This window comes from Triturus cristatus, chromosome 4_1, assembly GCF_964204655.1.
Source record: "Triturus cristatus chromosome 4_1, aTriCri1.1, whole genome shotgun sequence".
Lineage (NCBI taxonomy): Eukaryota > Metazoa > Chordata > Amphibia > Caudata > Salamandridae > Triturus > Triturus cristatus.
Window position 1 is genome coordinate 735,660,661 of NC_140585.1, and position 17,995 is coordinate 735,678,655.

At 45.6% G+C, this 17,995-nt stretch overlaps 1 protein-coding gene across 1 annotated transcript in view; it reads right to left on the reverse strand.

Moving 5' to 3' along the window:
• The window catches only part of LOC146855436 (tyrosine 3-monooxygenase-like), a 278,955-nt gene that overhangs the window by 164,186 nt on the left and 96,774 nt on the right, over positions 1-17,995 (reverse strand). Inside the window, exons 4-5 of the mRNA XM_085651138.1 lie at positions 16,043-16,110; positions 11,650-11,700 (exon numbers count right to left, since the gene is read on the reverse strand). Of these exons, the coding sequence (XP_085507264.1) occupies positions 11,650-11,700; positions 16,043-16,110 (119 nt within the window). The remainder of the gene's footprint in view (positions 1-11,649; positions 11,701-16,042; positions 16,111-17,995) is intronic.

The window sequence follows — 17,995 nt, forward strand, 5'->3', positions numbered from 1 at the left end:
AAAGATTCTCAATTACTTTGTTGATCTTAATAAAATTTTGAAGCAAAGATTGAGGATCAGTCTCCTCCCCTAGACAGAGTTGTAGTTCAAACTGACATTGTTTAATGACATCACTCTGGATTTTTGTTGGATTCAAACCTGTCCATTTTATTCGCACACCATTAGTTCTAATAGGGGCAATACATGGAATGGTAGATACATCAATGGGGTTTTTAAAATCCCAAGTAAATAGGTTAAGGGAGATACTATTATGATCACTTATAGGTTGCTCTGTTTCCCATGGTGAGGAAAACAGGTGTGCACTGTTACTAGAAATTAAAATATGATCAATATTAGACCTTACATTCCTCCCTGTGAATGTAGGACGTTTCACATTATATTTGTCCATAGTACAATCCAGCAATTCCAGATCCAATTTAGCAGTAACATTATTTAAAGCAACACCATAATCACAGTGGGGGAAATGCATATAATCATCGCTTTCGTTTTTCCCCTTCCGATGCCCACATACTTTAGTCAAAGATAAGGGGCACGCCTGGATATTAAAATCACCAACCCATAGAATAGTATGCGGGTTCCTAATGGTACTGATCAACTTGTAAACTTCTCGCTCCAGGGCAAAAACAACTGACCCTCGGGTTGAGTTGAACAGATTGTTATAAAAGTTGATCAGAATTACATCTTTTCCCGCCATGGACTCCAACCACATAATCTGGGCATAAGCACCAACAGTAATACAAGACTTAATATTACATTTATTAAAGTTGATAGCAATCATAATCAAAAGTCCCCCCCTGGCTCTACCTGAAGTTGATGGCAAGGCCGGTAGCGAATGAGTAGTATAACCCTCTACATATACTGGCTCCGTGCACCATGTCTCTTGGAGACATACAATATCATGTTGGGCTGAGATAAAAATCTAACCATGCCGGGGTACCAATCTTACTCTTAAAACCTGATATATTCCAGGAGGTTACTAAATGACCAATACCTGGTACAGGCTCGGTGGCCTCAATAACTTCCGGTTGAAGTACGTTACCATCTACTTTATCATTGGGGAATGATGAGATTAGAGGGAGACAAACATAGTTGTCAGTGGTGGGAGATAACAGAGTTATACTAGGAATATACCCACCACCCGACTTTATCCCAAAAGATTCCGTCTTACCCAAATTAGTAATGTCTTCGACCTCTATTCCCCATACAGGTCCGGCACATACATATTGGACGTGTTGTACCTGGTTCATCTGTGGATGTCCCTTACGTCAATCATTAGTGTTGATGTCACTCAGGGCCTGAAATCTATTAGCCAATGAAATGGCAGGGTGGAATAGGGAGCAAGAGCTCGGAGGGGCTAAGAGGGATCTATTTCTGGGACGGCTGTCAGTTTCCTGTATTGGCATTTAGTGTCTATAAAAATACCCTAAGGGAAAAAGAGTGATATTATATTCCATACAGGAAGGAGGGGGTGCATTATTGAGAGTTTTACTAACCCAACTTGGGGATCGAAAGTTAATAATAATGCAATCACCTTCAAAGCATTTTTGTAATGGGCCTACCCAGCTCACTCTGCGTGTGGTCAGGATCTGGTTTACTCCGGCTATTGGATATCCACAATTTTTAGTCAACCAGAACACCACTTTGTTCAAGAGAGAGCCGTGATCTTCTGTCTGTCCTACTAGGAGTTTGGGTACATTAGTAAGGACAGCGACATAGGCACTACACTCAGGCGGTAGGTTTACAGACACATAGGATCTTCCATCCCTAGGGGTCGCAGTTCTTAACTCTCCCAATTTTACGGGGCCCGGTATGTTGGAGTTACATAATTTTACTTCTTCATTATCTCTCGTGGTTGAGGCTGAACTGTGATTATCGGTTATTCTACTCATTAACGGGGCTTTAGAGACTTTTGAGTTTACCCTATTTGCCTCATTTATGATGGGGGGCCTATCCTTTGGATTAATACTGAGTTCTCTAACAGGACAGTTGTTAATAAGTGCTGGATTAACCTCTAACATTTGCGTCCTACTACTCTCGCTAGTGAGTCTTTCATTAACTTTTGTAATGGAACCGCTTATCTTATTAACTTCTCTAATGAGGGAATCCAATTTGTCATAGAGTGGCATGAGTAATTCTATAACTTTATGGTTTATAACTGCTAGGGTTAAATCATGTTTTAAAGGGACTGTTTTAGCCAACTTTTCACCTCGTAGGCCTTGTTTTCCTATAGAATTATCCTTTTTATCTTTTTTTGGCCTAAGGTTAGGTTTAGGATTTCCCTGTCCCAAGGTGCTCTTTCTGCCACATCCCCTAGTATTTTTCATGGGCAATGGGCACGCTGGAGTAAACAATGTGGGAGACATGGATATCCGAGTACAATCTTCGATGATGTCTCCCTCATTGGCAATGGCCGTATGTGTCACCTCGGATATCTGCAGATCGATCATTAAATCAACTGAGCGAGACTCGCTCGGTGGATTAGCAGATGCCAATACCTCATCCCCCTGTGCGACACCCAGTTGACTATGACCCATAGATAGCCGCCTCTCCGTGCGGTCTATCTCCTCAGATAGGACATTCACTGACTTAACCAAATATAAATCTAGCGAGGTACATAGTCTATCGATAGATGGTTTACTAGTCTTCCTTTTTGCCATGATAAATATAGAGTTTTATTATTCTTTTTCTTTTAGTTTATCAAATCCTGAATGTCGGTCACAGACGGGCAAGGACGGGCCCGCCCTTGGCCCGGGTTTCGCCCAGGCGCCGCCCGCGCGTGTCCCGCATTGCGTGAGGCGGGGTCTCTTTTATCCGAGCTTCCTCTGCGCTGTTGCTGGTGTCACAGAGCTGCGCCAGCAGGGGATCACGGGATTTGTAGTCCCCTTCTCTGCGGCGTCGCTAGGGCAGTAAGTGAAAAGCAATGGCCGTTCCACTCACGGCGTGGAGAGCAGTTGGCAAGCCGTTTCCCTCACGACAGAGTAGAGGTGAGTAAAGTCTGTGAGCACGTCCCGCGTTGCGTGGGGCGGGGTTGCTTTTATCCGAGCTTCCTCTGTGCTGTTGCTGGTGTCACAGAGCCGCACCAGCAGGGGATCATGGGATTTGTAGTCCCCATCTCTGCGGCGTTGCTAGGGCAGCAAGTGAAAAGTGATGGCCGTTCCCCTCACGGCGTGGAGAGCAGTTGGCAAGCCATTTCCCTCACGGCAGAGTAGAGGTGAGTAAAGTCTGTGAGCGGAGGATCTGATTTTATCTGCTTCGTTGTGTTAGATGCTGAAATGAGTGGAAGTGCAAGAACAAAAGCCTCTCCGTGTAGTCAATCGTCTGCCGAGTAAGTAACCCAATGTGCCCTTGGGCAGGGCTTTAAGTGGGCCGGGTCTCACCGGTGCAGAGCACTGGCAGTTTTTTGAAGGAGGCCTCGAAACGGGCCGCTAGCGGGCTCTGTTTTGTGCCCTGGCACAGACGGTCTGTTTTTTCCGTTCTGCAGTGACCTGCCACTCATTTATTCATTCATTTATTCCTTTTTTTGTTTATTTCTTGTTGTCCCGGGACATTCGCATCTCTGACCATGCCTAAGCTGTGCACTGCAGGGCCTATGTTATATTTACCTCTGGTAACAATACTGGCAGAATTGCACTGGTTTTGTACGATTGAAACTTGAGTATAACTATAACGTCCCTGTAACCTTTGTGTTTTTTCAGTGAATTTTAGGCCTGGGCGGTAAATTCCGTTCCGTTCCCGGAATTTGCGGAATTTGGGTAATTTCGCGTTCCGCGGAGAACGCGAAATTGCCCAAAATTCTGCATTCCGTAACTTCGCAAAAATTTTTGCTTTTTCGCGTTCTCAAGATGCGTGTTCGCGAGATATTTCTCCCCGAGCACGCAAACAGCGATTGTGAACAGGAAAAAGCATCGCGAACAAGCAATTCCACGTGTTCGCGGAATTCCTGCGTGTTCGCGGAGATTTTTTACCGTTTCGCGGAGATTTGCGTAATGCGATTACGCAAATTCCGCCCACCCCTAGTAAATTTCCAAGTTTTTTTAAAATTCCATTTCTAACTACAACATCCCTGTAACCTTTGTTTTTTTCAGTTAATTTCTAAGGTTTTTTAAATGCTAATTCCTAACTATATCGTCCCTGTAAGCTTTGGTTTATCAGTGAATTTCTATGTTTTTTTAAGTAGTACTCACATTTGCAGAGTGGTGGAGAAAGGGTGCGGAGCCTCTGAACACCTCTCAGGAATCCAGCTGTGTAGTACTTGCGGGAGGTACCAAGAGGTCTTCTTGGCCCCCAAGGTCCCTCAGCATCTAAGTGGACTTCATTCTCCAACTAGTAGTGCACCTGGAGGTGCCTTTGCAGAGTGGTGGAGAAAGGGTACGTGGCCTCTGAAGCCCTCTTAGCAATCACACTGTGTGGAACTTACTGGAGGTAAGAGGAGGGGTTGTTTTCCTCAAAGGACCTCCAACCTCCAGGTAGACTTCATCTCCCACCTAATACTGCACCAGGAAGTGTGTTTGCAGAGTGGTGGAGAAAGGGGGTGGGGCAAAAAGACCTCCATATATACTCCATATTAAGAAGCAAATTGATTTCTTCCAGTTGAATCTGTTTATGTTTTCTGATGAGTCATATATATGGGATAAAGTACAGAGTGCTGTACATTATAAGGATATTGTAAATAACTAGGTATTACCATGACCAATAGAGGACCAATGCCGAAGTCCGAGTACCCGGTGAAGAATTTTAAGTTGGACCAGGCGGAGTCACATCAGGATGGCTACTTCTCGGGGTGAGGACAACGCCTCTGTCCAGTCCTCATTGGCTAATTCTCCCACATCAGCTTCCCAGCCCGCCCTTAGCTTTACCATCGGATCAGTACGATTATTGATCAACTTCTTGTATGTGATAGAGATGGCCTTGAAAGTTCACAGGATCCAGCAAGAGCCTGTCTTCCAGAGGAGAGGAGTCAGGAAGGGGAGTATCTTTAGGGAGGGCGGAGTCAATGGCGTGGCCGATCTGGAGATACCGAAAACCCTCAGATGGTGCTAGCTGATACTTAGATTGGAGTTCAAGGAACGAAGCCTTCCTGCTCTTAATCCACATATCGCCCACCGTGGAGATCCCTATCGTATCCCATTTATCAAACCCTGCATAGGCACTAAGTCGGCCCAGAATGTCCGGTTCCCATAGAAGGGTAGCCTTTGTAAGGCGCCCCTGCCACCCCATCCGTCTTTGTGCCCCATCCCACACCTCCACAGTACGCTCCGTGGGACCGGTCAGGCGCAATTTCCTGTGGTTTGTATAGAGCGCTCTGTTGTAGCCTCCCTTCCCCATCAACCAGTGATCGGTGCGAAAGCTGGGATCATTGTGCCGTCCAAACACCCAACAGTTGATAGCCGTGAGCTGTGCAGCCTGATAATAGAGAAGCATAGCCGGCAGTCCAATACCCCCATCATACCATCCCATAGTAAGCTTGGCCATGGCTATTCGGGGCGGTTTACTGTCCCACAATAAATCCCTCACTGCTGCCTCAATCTGCAAAAAATAAGTGTTAGGCACCGGAATGGGAGTGTTTTGTAGGACGTATAGAATGTGTGATATAGCGAGTATTTTGAACAATGATGCACGTCCTAACAGAATAAGGGGGAGCATCTTCCAATGTGAGACGTCTGAGCGAAACATCTGTAACGGCCCCATCAGGTTTCGTTAAAAAAATAGTGTGGCATTAGTGGTTATGAAAATTCTTAAGTAACGAAAGCCCAGGGACGCCACGGGAATATCATTTCCCCGAGGACTTTTCAGTGGCTCTCCCCAAAGGGAGTACATCTGGGATTTAGACCAGTTTATCTGATACCCAGAGTGTGCCCCGAAAATATGAAAAATATGGAGTATACGGCTAAGTGAGCGCGCCGGTGAGGACAGATACAGCAGAATGTCATCTGCATACAGCGATATGCGGTCTTCATGATCAGTCGTCCATCTAATACCCCTAATTCCTGGGTCCCCCCGATCCAAGCCGCCAGAGGCTCAAGAACCATGGCAAAGAGGAGTGGCGACAATGGGCATCTCTGTCTTGTGCCCCGACACAGGGGGAAAGGAGCGGAGCGATGGTTGTTTACTAAAACATGGGCCATAGGTTGTGTGTATAACAGTTTGACCCACCCAATATACTTGGGTCCAAACCTGATGCGGGCAAGAACTGCAAACAAATACTCCCATGCTATTGTATCAAATGCCATTTTGGCGTCAAGAGCAAGTAGTATTGCCTCTTCCTCTATTGTGTCTACATGGCCCAGCGCCCCATGCACTCAACGCAGATTAAGCGCTGTGTTCCGTCCAGGCATGAATCCCGATTGATCTGGGTGGACCAAGTCAGTGAGATAGGGGAGCAGACAAGTCGCCAACAGTTTGGCCAAAATTTTAGCCTCTACTGTAATCAAAGAAATAGGTCTATACGAGGCGCACTCATCAACCAGCTTACCCGGTTTATGTATGACCACAATAGTGGCAGCTCGGATATCCTCTGGGAGGAGGGAATTTTCATAGCTTTCGTTATATAAATTGATCAAGTGGGGTGCTAATTTGAAAGCCATAGGTTTGAATAGTTCAATAGGGAGCCCATTCGGGCCCATCGCTTTACCCGCACTGATCTCCTGAATTGCCTTGTGGATTTCCTCAACCGAGAGGTCAGCATCCAATGCCTCCCTTCCCTGTTTAGAGAGAAACGTCATTCTAATAGTGGCAAGGAGTTCTGCCGCCATTGAAGCTCGTGAGTCCTGTGGAACACCATATACTTTTTTATAATGATTTGCAAAGGGCTCTGCGATGCCCTGTGGGTCCGTAATCAGGTCATTATCAGGCCCTTTTACTGCACGTACCCATCTCGTCGATTGTTCTTTGCATTCCAGCCACGCCAGCAACTTGCCGGTTCGTTCTCCCTGTTCGTATATCCGATGTCGGGTGGCCACAGCACGCCTATTGGAGTCCTCTAGGAGTAACTGTCTGTAATCTTGTCTTTTAACATTAAGCAGGGGTTGAGTGTCGGGGCCTGGATCCCGGGAAACGGCGACCTCAAAGCACAGGAACTTGGTCTCCAGCTCCAGCACCCTCCGACGGCGCTCAGCCCTGTGGCCCGCCATCACAGAAAGTGCCCTCCCTTTGATCACTGCACCGTATGCCCCCCAGAGGGTAATTGCTGACTGTACCAAACCTATATTCTCCACAAAGTAATAGTCAGTGTCTTTTCGCAAGGTGTCTCTAATATGTGGAATCTTTAGTACCCAGGATTGAATCATTATCGGACCAGGTTGTGGCGGGCGCTGCGCACCATGAACCGTCGACACAGGGGAATGATCTGATACCCCCGTGCCAAACACGCAGAATCAGAAAATTTGTGTATGTGTTGTGCATGTGTAAACAAGTAGTCGATTCGTGATTGACTGCTGTGCACACCAGACTAGAATGTAAAGTGTGTGTCATGGGGGTGCGCCCATCTCCAGATATCCACCATCCCTAATGCGTCGATAAACTCTCGTAGCTGGGAGCCGTGTACTGAGTCACATCTAGGCGGGGATCTATCCAGTAGACCATCCATAGTCAGGTTAAAGTCACCACCCATAAACAACGTCCCAACCGGTAAGTTTAGTAAAAGTGTCCCTACATCCGTCAATGTCAATCACGGCAGACCCGGTGGGGCATACACGGAAATAACATTTAGGACTTTGCCCCCCCCACATACCTATACAAGCTGCGTATCTACCCTGCGGATCCGTCCAGATATTTTGTATGACGTAGGGACAGCCCTTACGAAGGAGGACCCCCACGCTCCTGGATCCAGTGGTGAAACCTAAGTGTGCTACCATTCGATACCCTTTCCTGTCGAGGGCCATGCAAGAGTTACCGATCAAATGGGTTTCTTGTAGCAACACTAAGTCAAGCCCGTGGTGGTGGACATACTGCAACACAATACCCCTCTTAATTTTATCTCCCAACCCGTTGACGTTCCAGGTGGCAAGTTTAAGTCCCTGACCTTTCGCCATTTATCACAGGTGTCGAACTTGAAGTATTCAACCTCACCCACTGCGATCTGAACATAGAAACCCGCTAAGATGTGCATATACAATCTACCACTTTGGCATGCTGCAAAATACCCCACAATATAACCCCCCCAACCAAATAACCTCAAAACAGTCCATGACCCCAAAAACTCACCCCCCTCCCTGCCTCCCTGGTGAACGGGACTGATACCGCCCGCCTCCCCCAACATGCAGAGTGCCTGTCGCCCACCCATAAACAATTCCAGGGAACGTGAGCTACCCCACTCCCCATCCTACAATCGTTATGCAAACAGTCCTTCGCCCCCCAGCCGAGCCCCACCCCCCTAACAACCTGCAATACTGTGGCCTCTTACAGGCTGCAATAGGCATCATGCAGTGCCCATGCTCTCTATAGTAGTACAGCAACGAACCCCTGAAAGAAAAGCAATCACCTTCAGAACGGTTAAACCACTCGAACGATCATAGCAATCAAAGATACAAATAGGCTACTCAAACGCTAGGACAATCCCAGGACCCAGGACCACAAACATTACATATTTATCAGAAATCCACCCCTGCCTCCCCCAGATCCCAGATATCTGTGATCTCTCGTCCTGGCGGCCATGGCTCCAAGACCACGCGCCAAAGCGTTCCTGAGGACCTCAGGAAGCCTGGGTCGCCCCCATACAGTCTTACCAATCACCGGATCAACGCCCTCCCGTATGTCCCTGGGAGTCCGAGTCAGAAGGCGGAGGAGATTGCCTCCGCTGGTGCCAGTCTGCGTGATCATCTGCCATCGAGAATGCCTTTTTCCCTTTCTTTTTGACCGTATGCCAGCCATCAAGCCAGTCCCAGGCATCCTCCAGACGAGTGAAAAACCACGATTTTCCATTGGCTTCCACTCGCAGCTTGGCGGGGAACATCATTGCATATTTGACCTCCTGGTCTTGTAGGGCCCACTTCACCTCCAGGAAACTTCGGTGCTGTTTCTGCACCCGTAGCGTGAAGTCTGGGAAAAACATAAGCTGGCTGTTCTCAAGGGTAAGTGGCGGGCTGCCCTTGCTGTTTGAAGAATAACATTGTGGTCTCGAAAGTTAAATACCCGTGCCAGAAGTGGCTTAGGGGGCGCTCCTGGCCTCAGACGGCCCCCAGGCACTCCGTGTGCTCTTTCAATCGTGAAACATTTGGAGAGTCCTCTGGGTTGCAGATGCTTGAGGACCAGTTCCTCCACGAAAAGGTCTGCCGCCTGCCCCTCTGCGCGTTCCGGAACGCCAATAATGCGGATGTTATTCCGTCGCATTCGACCTTAGTAATCGTCCAGCTTGCGGGCCACCACCTCGTGAGAAGAGCGCAGATCAGCAACTTGTTTCTTGAGTAGGGCAGTGTCAGTGACCAGTTCCTTGGTAGTGTTCTCCACCGTTCCCACCCTCTCTGCAATTTTTTTCATGTCTTCTCTGATCAGCACCACATCAGTGGCTACCGTGTCTATTCGCACCTCGAGGGAGGTCCTTATCGCCGTATTTGCCTAGCGGAGATCTTTGTTCGATGGTTCCGCAGCGGTCCCCGTGGTCGTCTCCTCCATACGGTCTTCGGCCTGCTGTTTCTGCCAGGCAAATTTCTCTAACTTGGTCTGGGTCGTCGTCCGATTATCACGACCACACACCATTGTCCTTGGCACGTGAACACCACTCAAGATCAAGGCGTCACTGCTACTCCCTGCCGCCTGCAGTGAAAACCTTCACCCGGCCTTTCGGTTTTCGCAGGAAGCACCCTACACAGAGGGGTGTCTGATTAGGTCAGTCACATAGTGCGTGCAGCAGGAAAGATAATGTGCGCCAAATTCCTAGCTGTGGACAGTCAGTTAGGATCAGGAACAGTCCCCTTAAGTCAAAGAGATTGCTTCTTCGCAACTGTGTGTCTCGCCCCACCCGTCTAGCAAGCAAGTCGTGAGAGGAAACGGAAGTCTTAGAGACCCAGGGGACAAAGATCTCCCCTCCAGCCGTGTCAGGCGCACCGAAGAACCAGCACCTCCACTACGTCTGCAGCTCCCGGGGAACAAATATCATACCTTGCAAGGGTCAGTGCTGCTCTTGACCATCCGGGGACCCACAGTAGCACTCTCCAGGTCCCAGTGCCTAGTGGTGACCGGCTCTCTTTTAGCGTCCAGTACGGGTCTCAGCAGCTTGACCCCAGTCCGGCCGTTGTGTCCATGGGAGAGTGTAGGGTCCGGGACCACGAAACCGCCTCACACAACAAACATCAGACCATCAGCAGCAGGTCCACAGGAGAATGCCATTCAATCCAAGGGCCACTTCTAACTCGCCCTCTCTGGCCGCCCCTCAGCCGCTCTGATCTGCACTGTTGGGGGCCACCGAATTTCCAATTAGGCTGTTGTCGAGGCCCCAGTGCCCCCGCGACGATCAGCAGCAACACGCCGCCACTCCAGGTCTCCACAGCAGTTTCCCTGGCATTGCCTTGATCACATGAGGCGCCGAGCAGTCCAGGGGCCCCCAGCGCACTCTCTTCTGCCTGGAGGCCGCCTGCAGCGTCTTCCTCTGAGCCGCGCACAGGCCTCAGGGCCGTCTCGGGCCTGCACGCACTCGTCTGTTATGGTCCGCTCCAATGCTTACCACGGGGGCTGCCGCAACATTCATTCAGCCTCCGTAACTTACGGGGCTCCCTGGGAGGGTCCCTGCAACTGCTGTAAGGGACCCGGCAACGGGTACGCCAATGATAAGTCTCTCTGGGGGACCGCCACGGCCCGTCTACTTAGGCCACAGCAGTGGTCTTGCGTGGCGCGCGGCCGGCGCAGCGCCTCACTCCGGCAGGCGGAGATACCCGCGAGGTCCCGGTCCCTGGAGCACTCGTGGGGCACCCTCACCAATCTTCACAAAAATCACCAGGGCAATCACCGGGCACCACAGCCGCACACCGACGGCCTCAGGGCAGGAATCGGGCCAGCGGGAGCAAAGTTATTCAGGATTGTTTGGGAGTTGCGCTCCGGAGTAAAACTACCGAGCGGCCTTTCCTTTCGGAGCCAAGTAATGCCCCCCCAGTGCCTTACTCTTTGATAGAATTTAGAATCAGTTCAATGTAAATCAGGCTAAAAATGCTGTAGCTAAGAATAACAAGGAACATGCAGAGATATTTATCTGTCCTATAAGGACTAATATCATGGAATTAAGTAAACATACTGCCATAAACATATAATTTAAGGAAAACAGATCGTAAAAATGAAAAGACAGTTCTCATTTTCACTATTCAAAAGGCAGCTGTAAGTATGCTCCATGACCTGCCTTTCAACTTGACTCATGGCAGTAGTTATTATGGTTTCACAGCTGAATTGTAATATCTTTGAAGCTTGAGAAGCTACATGATTTCATTATTACAGGTGACTATAGATGTCACAACTTGTCTGTAACAAGGACATTGACACAGACTTTTATTACAGGAATTTTAGACTCCCAAGTATTATATCATTATGTACCACAAGCTTACATTTGAAGAAAGTTTGCCTATTAGGAATTTAAATATTTTATTGAAAAAATAAAACTATATAATGATTGGTGATGTAGATATTACTTTGATTAATTTTCACAAAAATGTGCAACTCGAAACTCACCAAGTTGCAATTTCTTCAGCTGTGTAGTCCACCTTGGGTAATGGGTCTCCACTAGAAAAACAAGTTAATGCTAATTTATTATATATTTCAAAAATACAAACACCAGTGTCAGAAGTTCAAACATATATTCATATATGTTGAATATAATCAGGTTACATAAAATCAGGGTCACTGGAATTGTGCAGCTGTGGCGTTTTTCACATCATTTTGGATTTGGCACATTTTCCACATAGTCCACCATCTACTGCATAATGTGTTTCTAGCTCAAACCGTTCAAAAGTTACTAAAACGCAACAACATGTGTGGCCGCTTAGTTGAAGGGTTCTTGCAAAGGTTGACTTGTTACCTTTTTGTTGCTTATTGCTAACTTGGAGAGTTAAACTGCTACTAATGTGATGCAACGTATGCCGAGGAGGTGTTAATAAGTGTGAAACTGGCATCATAATGAACTAATACTATCACAAAATGTGCTGCAGTACGCTGCATAATTTATTTTTTCATGCTGCCAATTTACCATGCAGAGGATATTCCTGTCCCACAAATAAGCAACCTTAAATGGTTTGAGCCTATCAAGCCTCATCAGTGACATGCAACTGGAGTCTTCATGGCACAGTGAGCATGAGAGCCACATCTGGGCGTATACGCAATTAACTTCAGGTCCATCACTTCTTTCAAAGCAAACAGGTGTGGATCTAGTGCTTAAATAACCTCAGCCACTGTTACTTACTTTGTCTGCAATGTAACCTTTCTTTTTCCCCTATAAGTGATGCTAGACTGTCATGTCAGTCTGGATCCTTTCCCAGAAGGACCAGTCCATTTCAAACAGCTAGGACACTGCAATAAAACCTGGCAAATGAAATTACTTTTGCCATACAGTAAACCCTATTTCTTATATTAATAAGTTACCCCTTAAGTGTAACTTGTGGGCCCACAAAGCTCCAAAAAAGTGTAATACTATATATTTGGAAAGTGTGCCCTCACAGTGACTGAAGGTGTAAAAGCTAGCTCCACTGTGAACGTTCAGGTACATTTCAAAAAGACAGGCCTAGATGTGATTAAAGTATTTATCTTCATCTTGGAAAATGTGAGAAAAGTCATTCAAAATTATGTTCCACTTAATTTTCATAATCTGATCTAATAGTGTAATCAGGTTTTGATAAGATTAGTTGAAAAGTAACTTCATGAAAAGGTACTTAAGGCTGCCTGAGTGAGAACTGACTTAAAGCCAATTCTGCATTTCATCAAACATGTGGAGTTGTAAAACACATCCTTGTCAAGGACAGATAACCAGCCCATGAAGAAGAGATTGTTGTTAACTGCTGGCCATGTAGCAGAAATTAGCCATCTGAGGGGGGGCAGGAGAGCAGGCAGAACAAAAGACAGCCTAGCACTTCTTCTTTTCAGTTGGAGATGCCAAAAAAGCCTTCCTCTATTCATTCCCAGGCCCCTCCTAGATATTCAGGCTCCAGTCACAGCTGAAAGAAAGAGGTTGGACCCTGTTAAGTAGGAGGGGAGCTTATCTAAGTAGAAGAGTGGCTATGGAAAATGGAGGGAGACCTGTCTGGTGGCAGAAGTGTTCTGCATTTTTAGAACAGGGGCTTGTGGGCCATTTTACAATAAGGTAAAGATGAAGAGGTGCAAAAAGAGATGACCATAAGAAAAAAATTAGTCAGGACCGGATATGAAAATTTCTCCTATCACAGTATAGAGCATAGAATGCTACTGACACCTCACCACCACCTCCACAGAGCATTCCTAGACATGGGAAGACCCACCTAAAGAAGAAAGCCCTTGTGGAAGAAAGAAGAATCCTGACCTCTACACAAAGAAGAGGACTCACCCAAGGACTCATGGACCCCTGACTCCTGCTGGCATCCAGGGGCCTGAACTGCTCTCCAAGTGCACGTGGTTGGTCTCCTGTTTGCCTGCTTCAAGGGCACAAAAAACAGAAGGACTTCTGACTTTCAAGAGGACCTGGATGTCCACAGAGGCCTGGTCCCTGCATAATACCTGGCAATAGAGAGAGACAAGTGCCTAGAAGCCTTCCCTGAGAAACTAGGGACTGAAGAACTAAGCAGCAGAAGCTTTCCTAGCAGTTGAACAGGAGGAGAAAAGGGGAAATTCTCAACCTTTCAACCTCTAGAGTACCAGAACAAGGTTCTGAGGCTTGCCCAGGGAGGTCACACCCAAGGTGGGCAAGAAACCCAGGTTTGCTGCACTCAAATGATTTGCTGTGCTGAAAATGGGTTTAATAAGACTCTGCAGTAAAGACATCTGGGCTTGTGGAGCCCTGCTCAGAAAAAGCTCCCAGCCATACATGTTGAAGGATTGTGAAAACCAAAAAGGGTAAAAACATTGAACTGTGGCAAGTTGGACAACTTGTTTGACCCCTGAAGCAACCCTGCCTGGCGTCTCTGAAATCATCATTGTCCTGCTCAGAACTGTGTCCACCAAAACCAATGTTGCGAAAAGGAGCTCAACGATGACATATCTGACTTTGAGGATCCTCGCCAGCCTCATTCTTTGACCCTGGCCCTCAGAAGAATTTTGGTTTTCATTTCATAGACTAATTCCAAAGGTAAAATCTTGGCAGCCTACTTAGTCTATTCAACCTCCACTCCTTTTCAGTTATCATGAAATCGTGCCTAGTCCCAGTGAGATGCAAATTCTTGTTTTTCAATGGGGCTTTACCTTTTCTACTTGATTTTGCATTACATGTGTATAACATCTTAGCCCTAGTTCTCCTAATTGAAATGTAATGATCTTGGTGTATTTTTGCTCATTCATTTTCTCTCAGCATTTTTAAATTGGGTTTGGTATTTTATTGTGCTGTTTTCATGGCTCTGGCATTGATGGCACTGCTTGAACATGTTGTTCTCTGGTTTATGCCTGCTGCTTGTGTGTACCCACCAGGACCAAGGCTTGAACAAAGATTCTCTCAATACCGTGTTTTTGTCTGAGCAGATTGTTTATTAAGTTGGTAGTTGTCCACCTCCACACTATTCACTTAATGTGCCTTTTCCCTTGAAAAATACACCTTCCTTCCAAACCTCTATATTTCTAACAAGCATTGGCAATGCTGTATATCTGGCTTTAAAGGGATGTTGTCTGATAATGTGAAGCATTGCAACTAGATAGCATGGGAATGTATGTGTATTTGTGTTGTAGCAAGGAACTGTAGAGTAATACTGGGGGAAGGTTGATAGGTCAGGCGATAGATGCACTGTCAAGTCAGTCCTAAAAATCCATGCAGGTTAATGACTGCCATCCTGCCATTTGTGCTACTGATAGGAAAAAGCACCATAAAATATCTAGCTATCTAAGACACTTTAATACCTTTCGATGTCATGTGTGTGCCTCTGAAATTTCGAGCTCAGGCAGCTGTATACAGACACAAAGTGACTTAATCTGTGTGAAAGGAAAGCACTTTTTTTGTGGAAGCACACAATTTATGCCTCATTTACTCCTAACTCCCAAAATGTGGGCGGAGCTCTGTGATTCTCACATAATTGAATGGCGACAGCTGCAGTCTCAAGCCAGACTATGAAAATGTTCAAATACTTTACTTTGTATACAATTGACACATTGAAGGCAATGCATGAATCCCATGTAATAAGAACTGAAAAAACAGAACATAATAAATGTCAAAAATGAAACTATTATGCAAAACCAATTTTTTTGCATTTTTAAAAACAAAAACTGGAATTTTCACACACTCAAATGTCTGATAAGCACTGACAGGCTCAAATTTGCCTTGTCATGTGGGAAAGTGGGCATAGCATTAGCTCAAACATGATCTCATTCCTCATAGCATTATGGATGTTAGGCAGGAGTTGCCAGTAATAGCAGTAGCCACTCTTATTCTGCGCTCTGGTAAGCCTTGCACTGTTATCACTGACCCATGTTTCATGGGTCATGGAGGCAGAGTGGGCAAAGGAAAGCTGACAGGCTCTAAGAGCACTGTTTACTTTGGTATTTCTCACACCCAGCCCTCCGCCTTGCCCCTCAGCATTGAATAAGGGTCTGGTGTGGGGTTAAGGGTGGAACAAGGTGTCAACACGGTCATGTCATTGGTGAAACGGAGAACTGTCTGATGTTTCCTGAACTACCTCTGGCATTTTAATGAATCTTTGTTGATGTGTAGTTCTAAATATTCTCAAAACTAAAATCTAAAACTTTGAATAGACATATATTATTCCACACGTGTTCCTGACATTGGTCCGCGATTCGAGCCACATAATATTTGTTTGTCTTACCACAATGATTAATAGGATATGAAAACTGTATTGTTCAGTGCTCGTTCACTGGACACATTCGTGACAAAAATCACGTACAAAAGCAGGAAACTAAAGTACCATAATAAACTGTAGTTTGTATGTATTGAGTTACTTACTGTCTGTATTCATAAGCCAGCTTTGTGATAAAAGCCCGCCGCTTCCTGTACTCCAAATCAGTAAATCCCTAAGCACAGGAAACAATAGGAAAAGTTCCATTATTCAACCAATTGTTTTTTTATGCATGTATTTATTTATTTATGTATTTATCAGCAACAACAGTATTTTGTCAAGAAATGCTGTACAAAAGAACCGTATCAAACGCTACCTTCGTCGATACTGATTTTGGTGGGTGCATACAGATAATGGTAGGCATGAGACCGATGGAAAGTGATGATGAAACAGTACAAAAACATTGCAAACATGTATTAGGCATACATATTTAGTCATTACTGGAGTGTTCATAGTTGTCTGTTCCCCCTGAATGGACTTCTCTGCTATGCAGAAATGTGCGCTGTACCAATTGGATCACGTAGGAAAAGTCACCAGATCTTCCCAGAAGTAGGCCTGAAAAACTGTACCAGGCACAGTTTTCCAGGCATATTTCCGGGAGTGATGGTGAATATGAAAATATAGGAAAAGTAAGTTGAGGTGGAGATGTCTCCCCAAACTGCTACTTTTTTGTGAATCAGGCTCTTGTGTTCCGGAGTAGAACTATGCAAAGGCTACGTTGCAACTCAGTATGGTGGTGAGGGTGGCTGAGATGGAGTTTTCTGGTTTTCTGGGAAGTGGACATATGGTAAAATGCCATCTTCACAGGTGTCAGCTTAATGTATGTTGCCCAAGTGGGATACCCTGGAATTGGTTATGAGATCAAACTGAATCAGCTATGGTTCAACAGTAACCAGGAATAGCAAGGAGGAAAGGAGACAGCTTTGTCTCATTTGACAACAACAATGTTAAGGTCGGGAAGCCAACTCATTCACGTAGATAGACACCACCGAAGATTGATATGCTTACAAAATTCATTGTGAACATGTTTTAAAAAAGAAAAGTCCAACAACAAATAATAAAAAAGTGTTTTCCAGATCAAGTTCAAGAGCCGCAAAGGCCATGTAACAAATAGAAAACGAGTTTAAACATGGCATACTAGTTGTGTGTTCTTAGACAACATGCCACCATTATGAAATTCAGCTTTTTTATGGTGGGTAACTGACATATTAACTGTAACCAGCTTATTTGGTTATTTTCATGTATATATTTCTCAGTCCTGAGTAATCAGGTAATTGAGTATGTAATTTGCAGTATCCGTGTGGGTACACAGTTTAACATTGTACCCACTTTAAACTGTTGATAGGTTCTTATGAGATTCTGGAATTGAATAATTCTTAGATTGACAGTTTTATAGTCAGATTGTTCCATAACAACTCGTGCTGTATGGTCTTGTACCACAATAATAAGTGTTGTGTAAATCTGTAGCTAAACTTCGTATAAAATAGCTTGCATTAGCAAATGTATGACTGGGGTTAAACATTTTTAAATTCATGAAACAACAAGAGTGAGGAGGGAGATTTAAGACCAGGCATGCTGCAGTATTTATGAAAGCTGAAGACTGAAGAGATAACTAGGGAGGTCAAGACATAGAGAATTATCATAATCTAGATGGGACGGAATTATGGACAAGAAAGCTGAGGATGGAAGTAAAAGGATGATTTTGTAAAGCAGTCAATAGTAGAAGTTCTCGACAGTAGTGACAGATGTAGGTGTTTATTTAATCTTGGGAGGCCACCAGGCAGATGAGCAAATGGGTGGTGGAGGACTAAAGCCAACACTGGTTGTATCTCCTTTTTTTGTTCCACGCACTTTTCTTGCATCCACGCAGCGACTGCGGAAACGCAGGAGCAGAATTTCTCATGTGCCTGTACAATGTTGTTGCAAATACTGACTATAATTGGGTTATCATCCACATAGGATATGATGTTAAAACTGAAAGACTGAATCATTAGAATGTGAAGAGTAATGTAGATGTTAAAGAATGTTCAGCTCAAGCATAAGTCCTGGGGCACCGCATA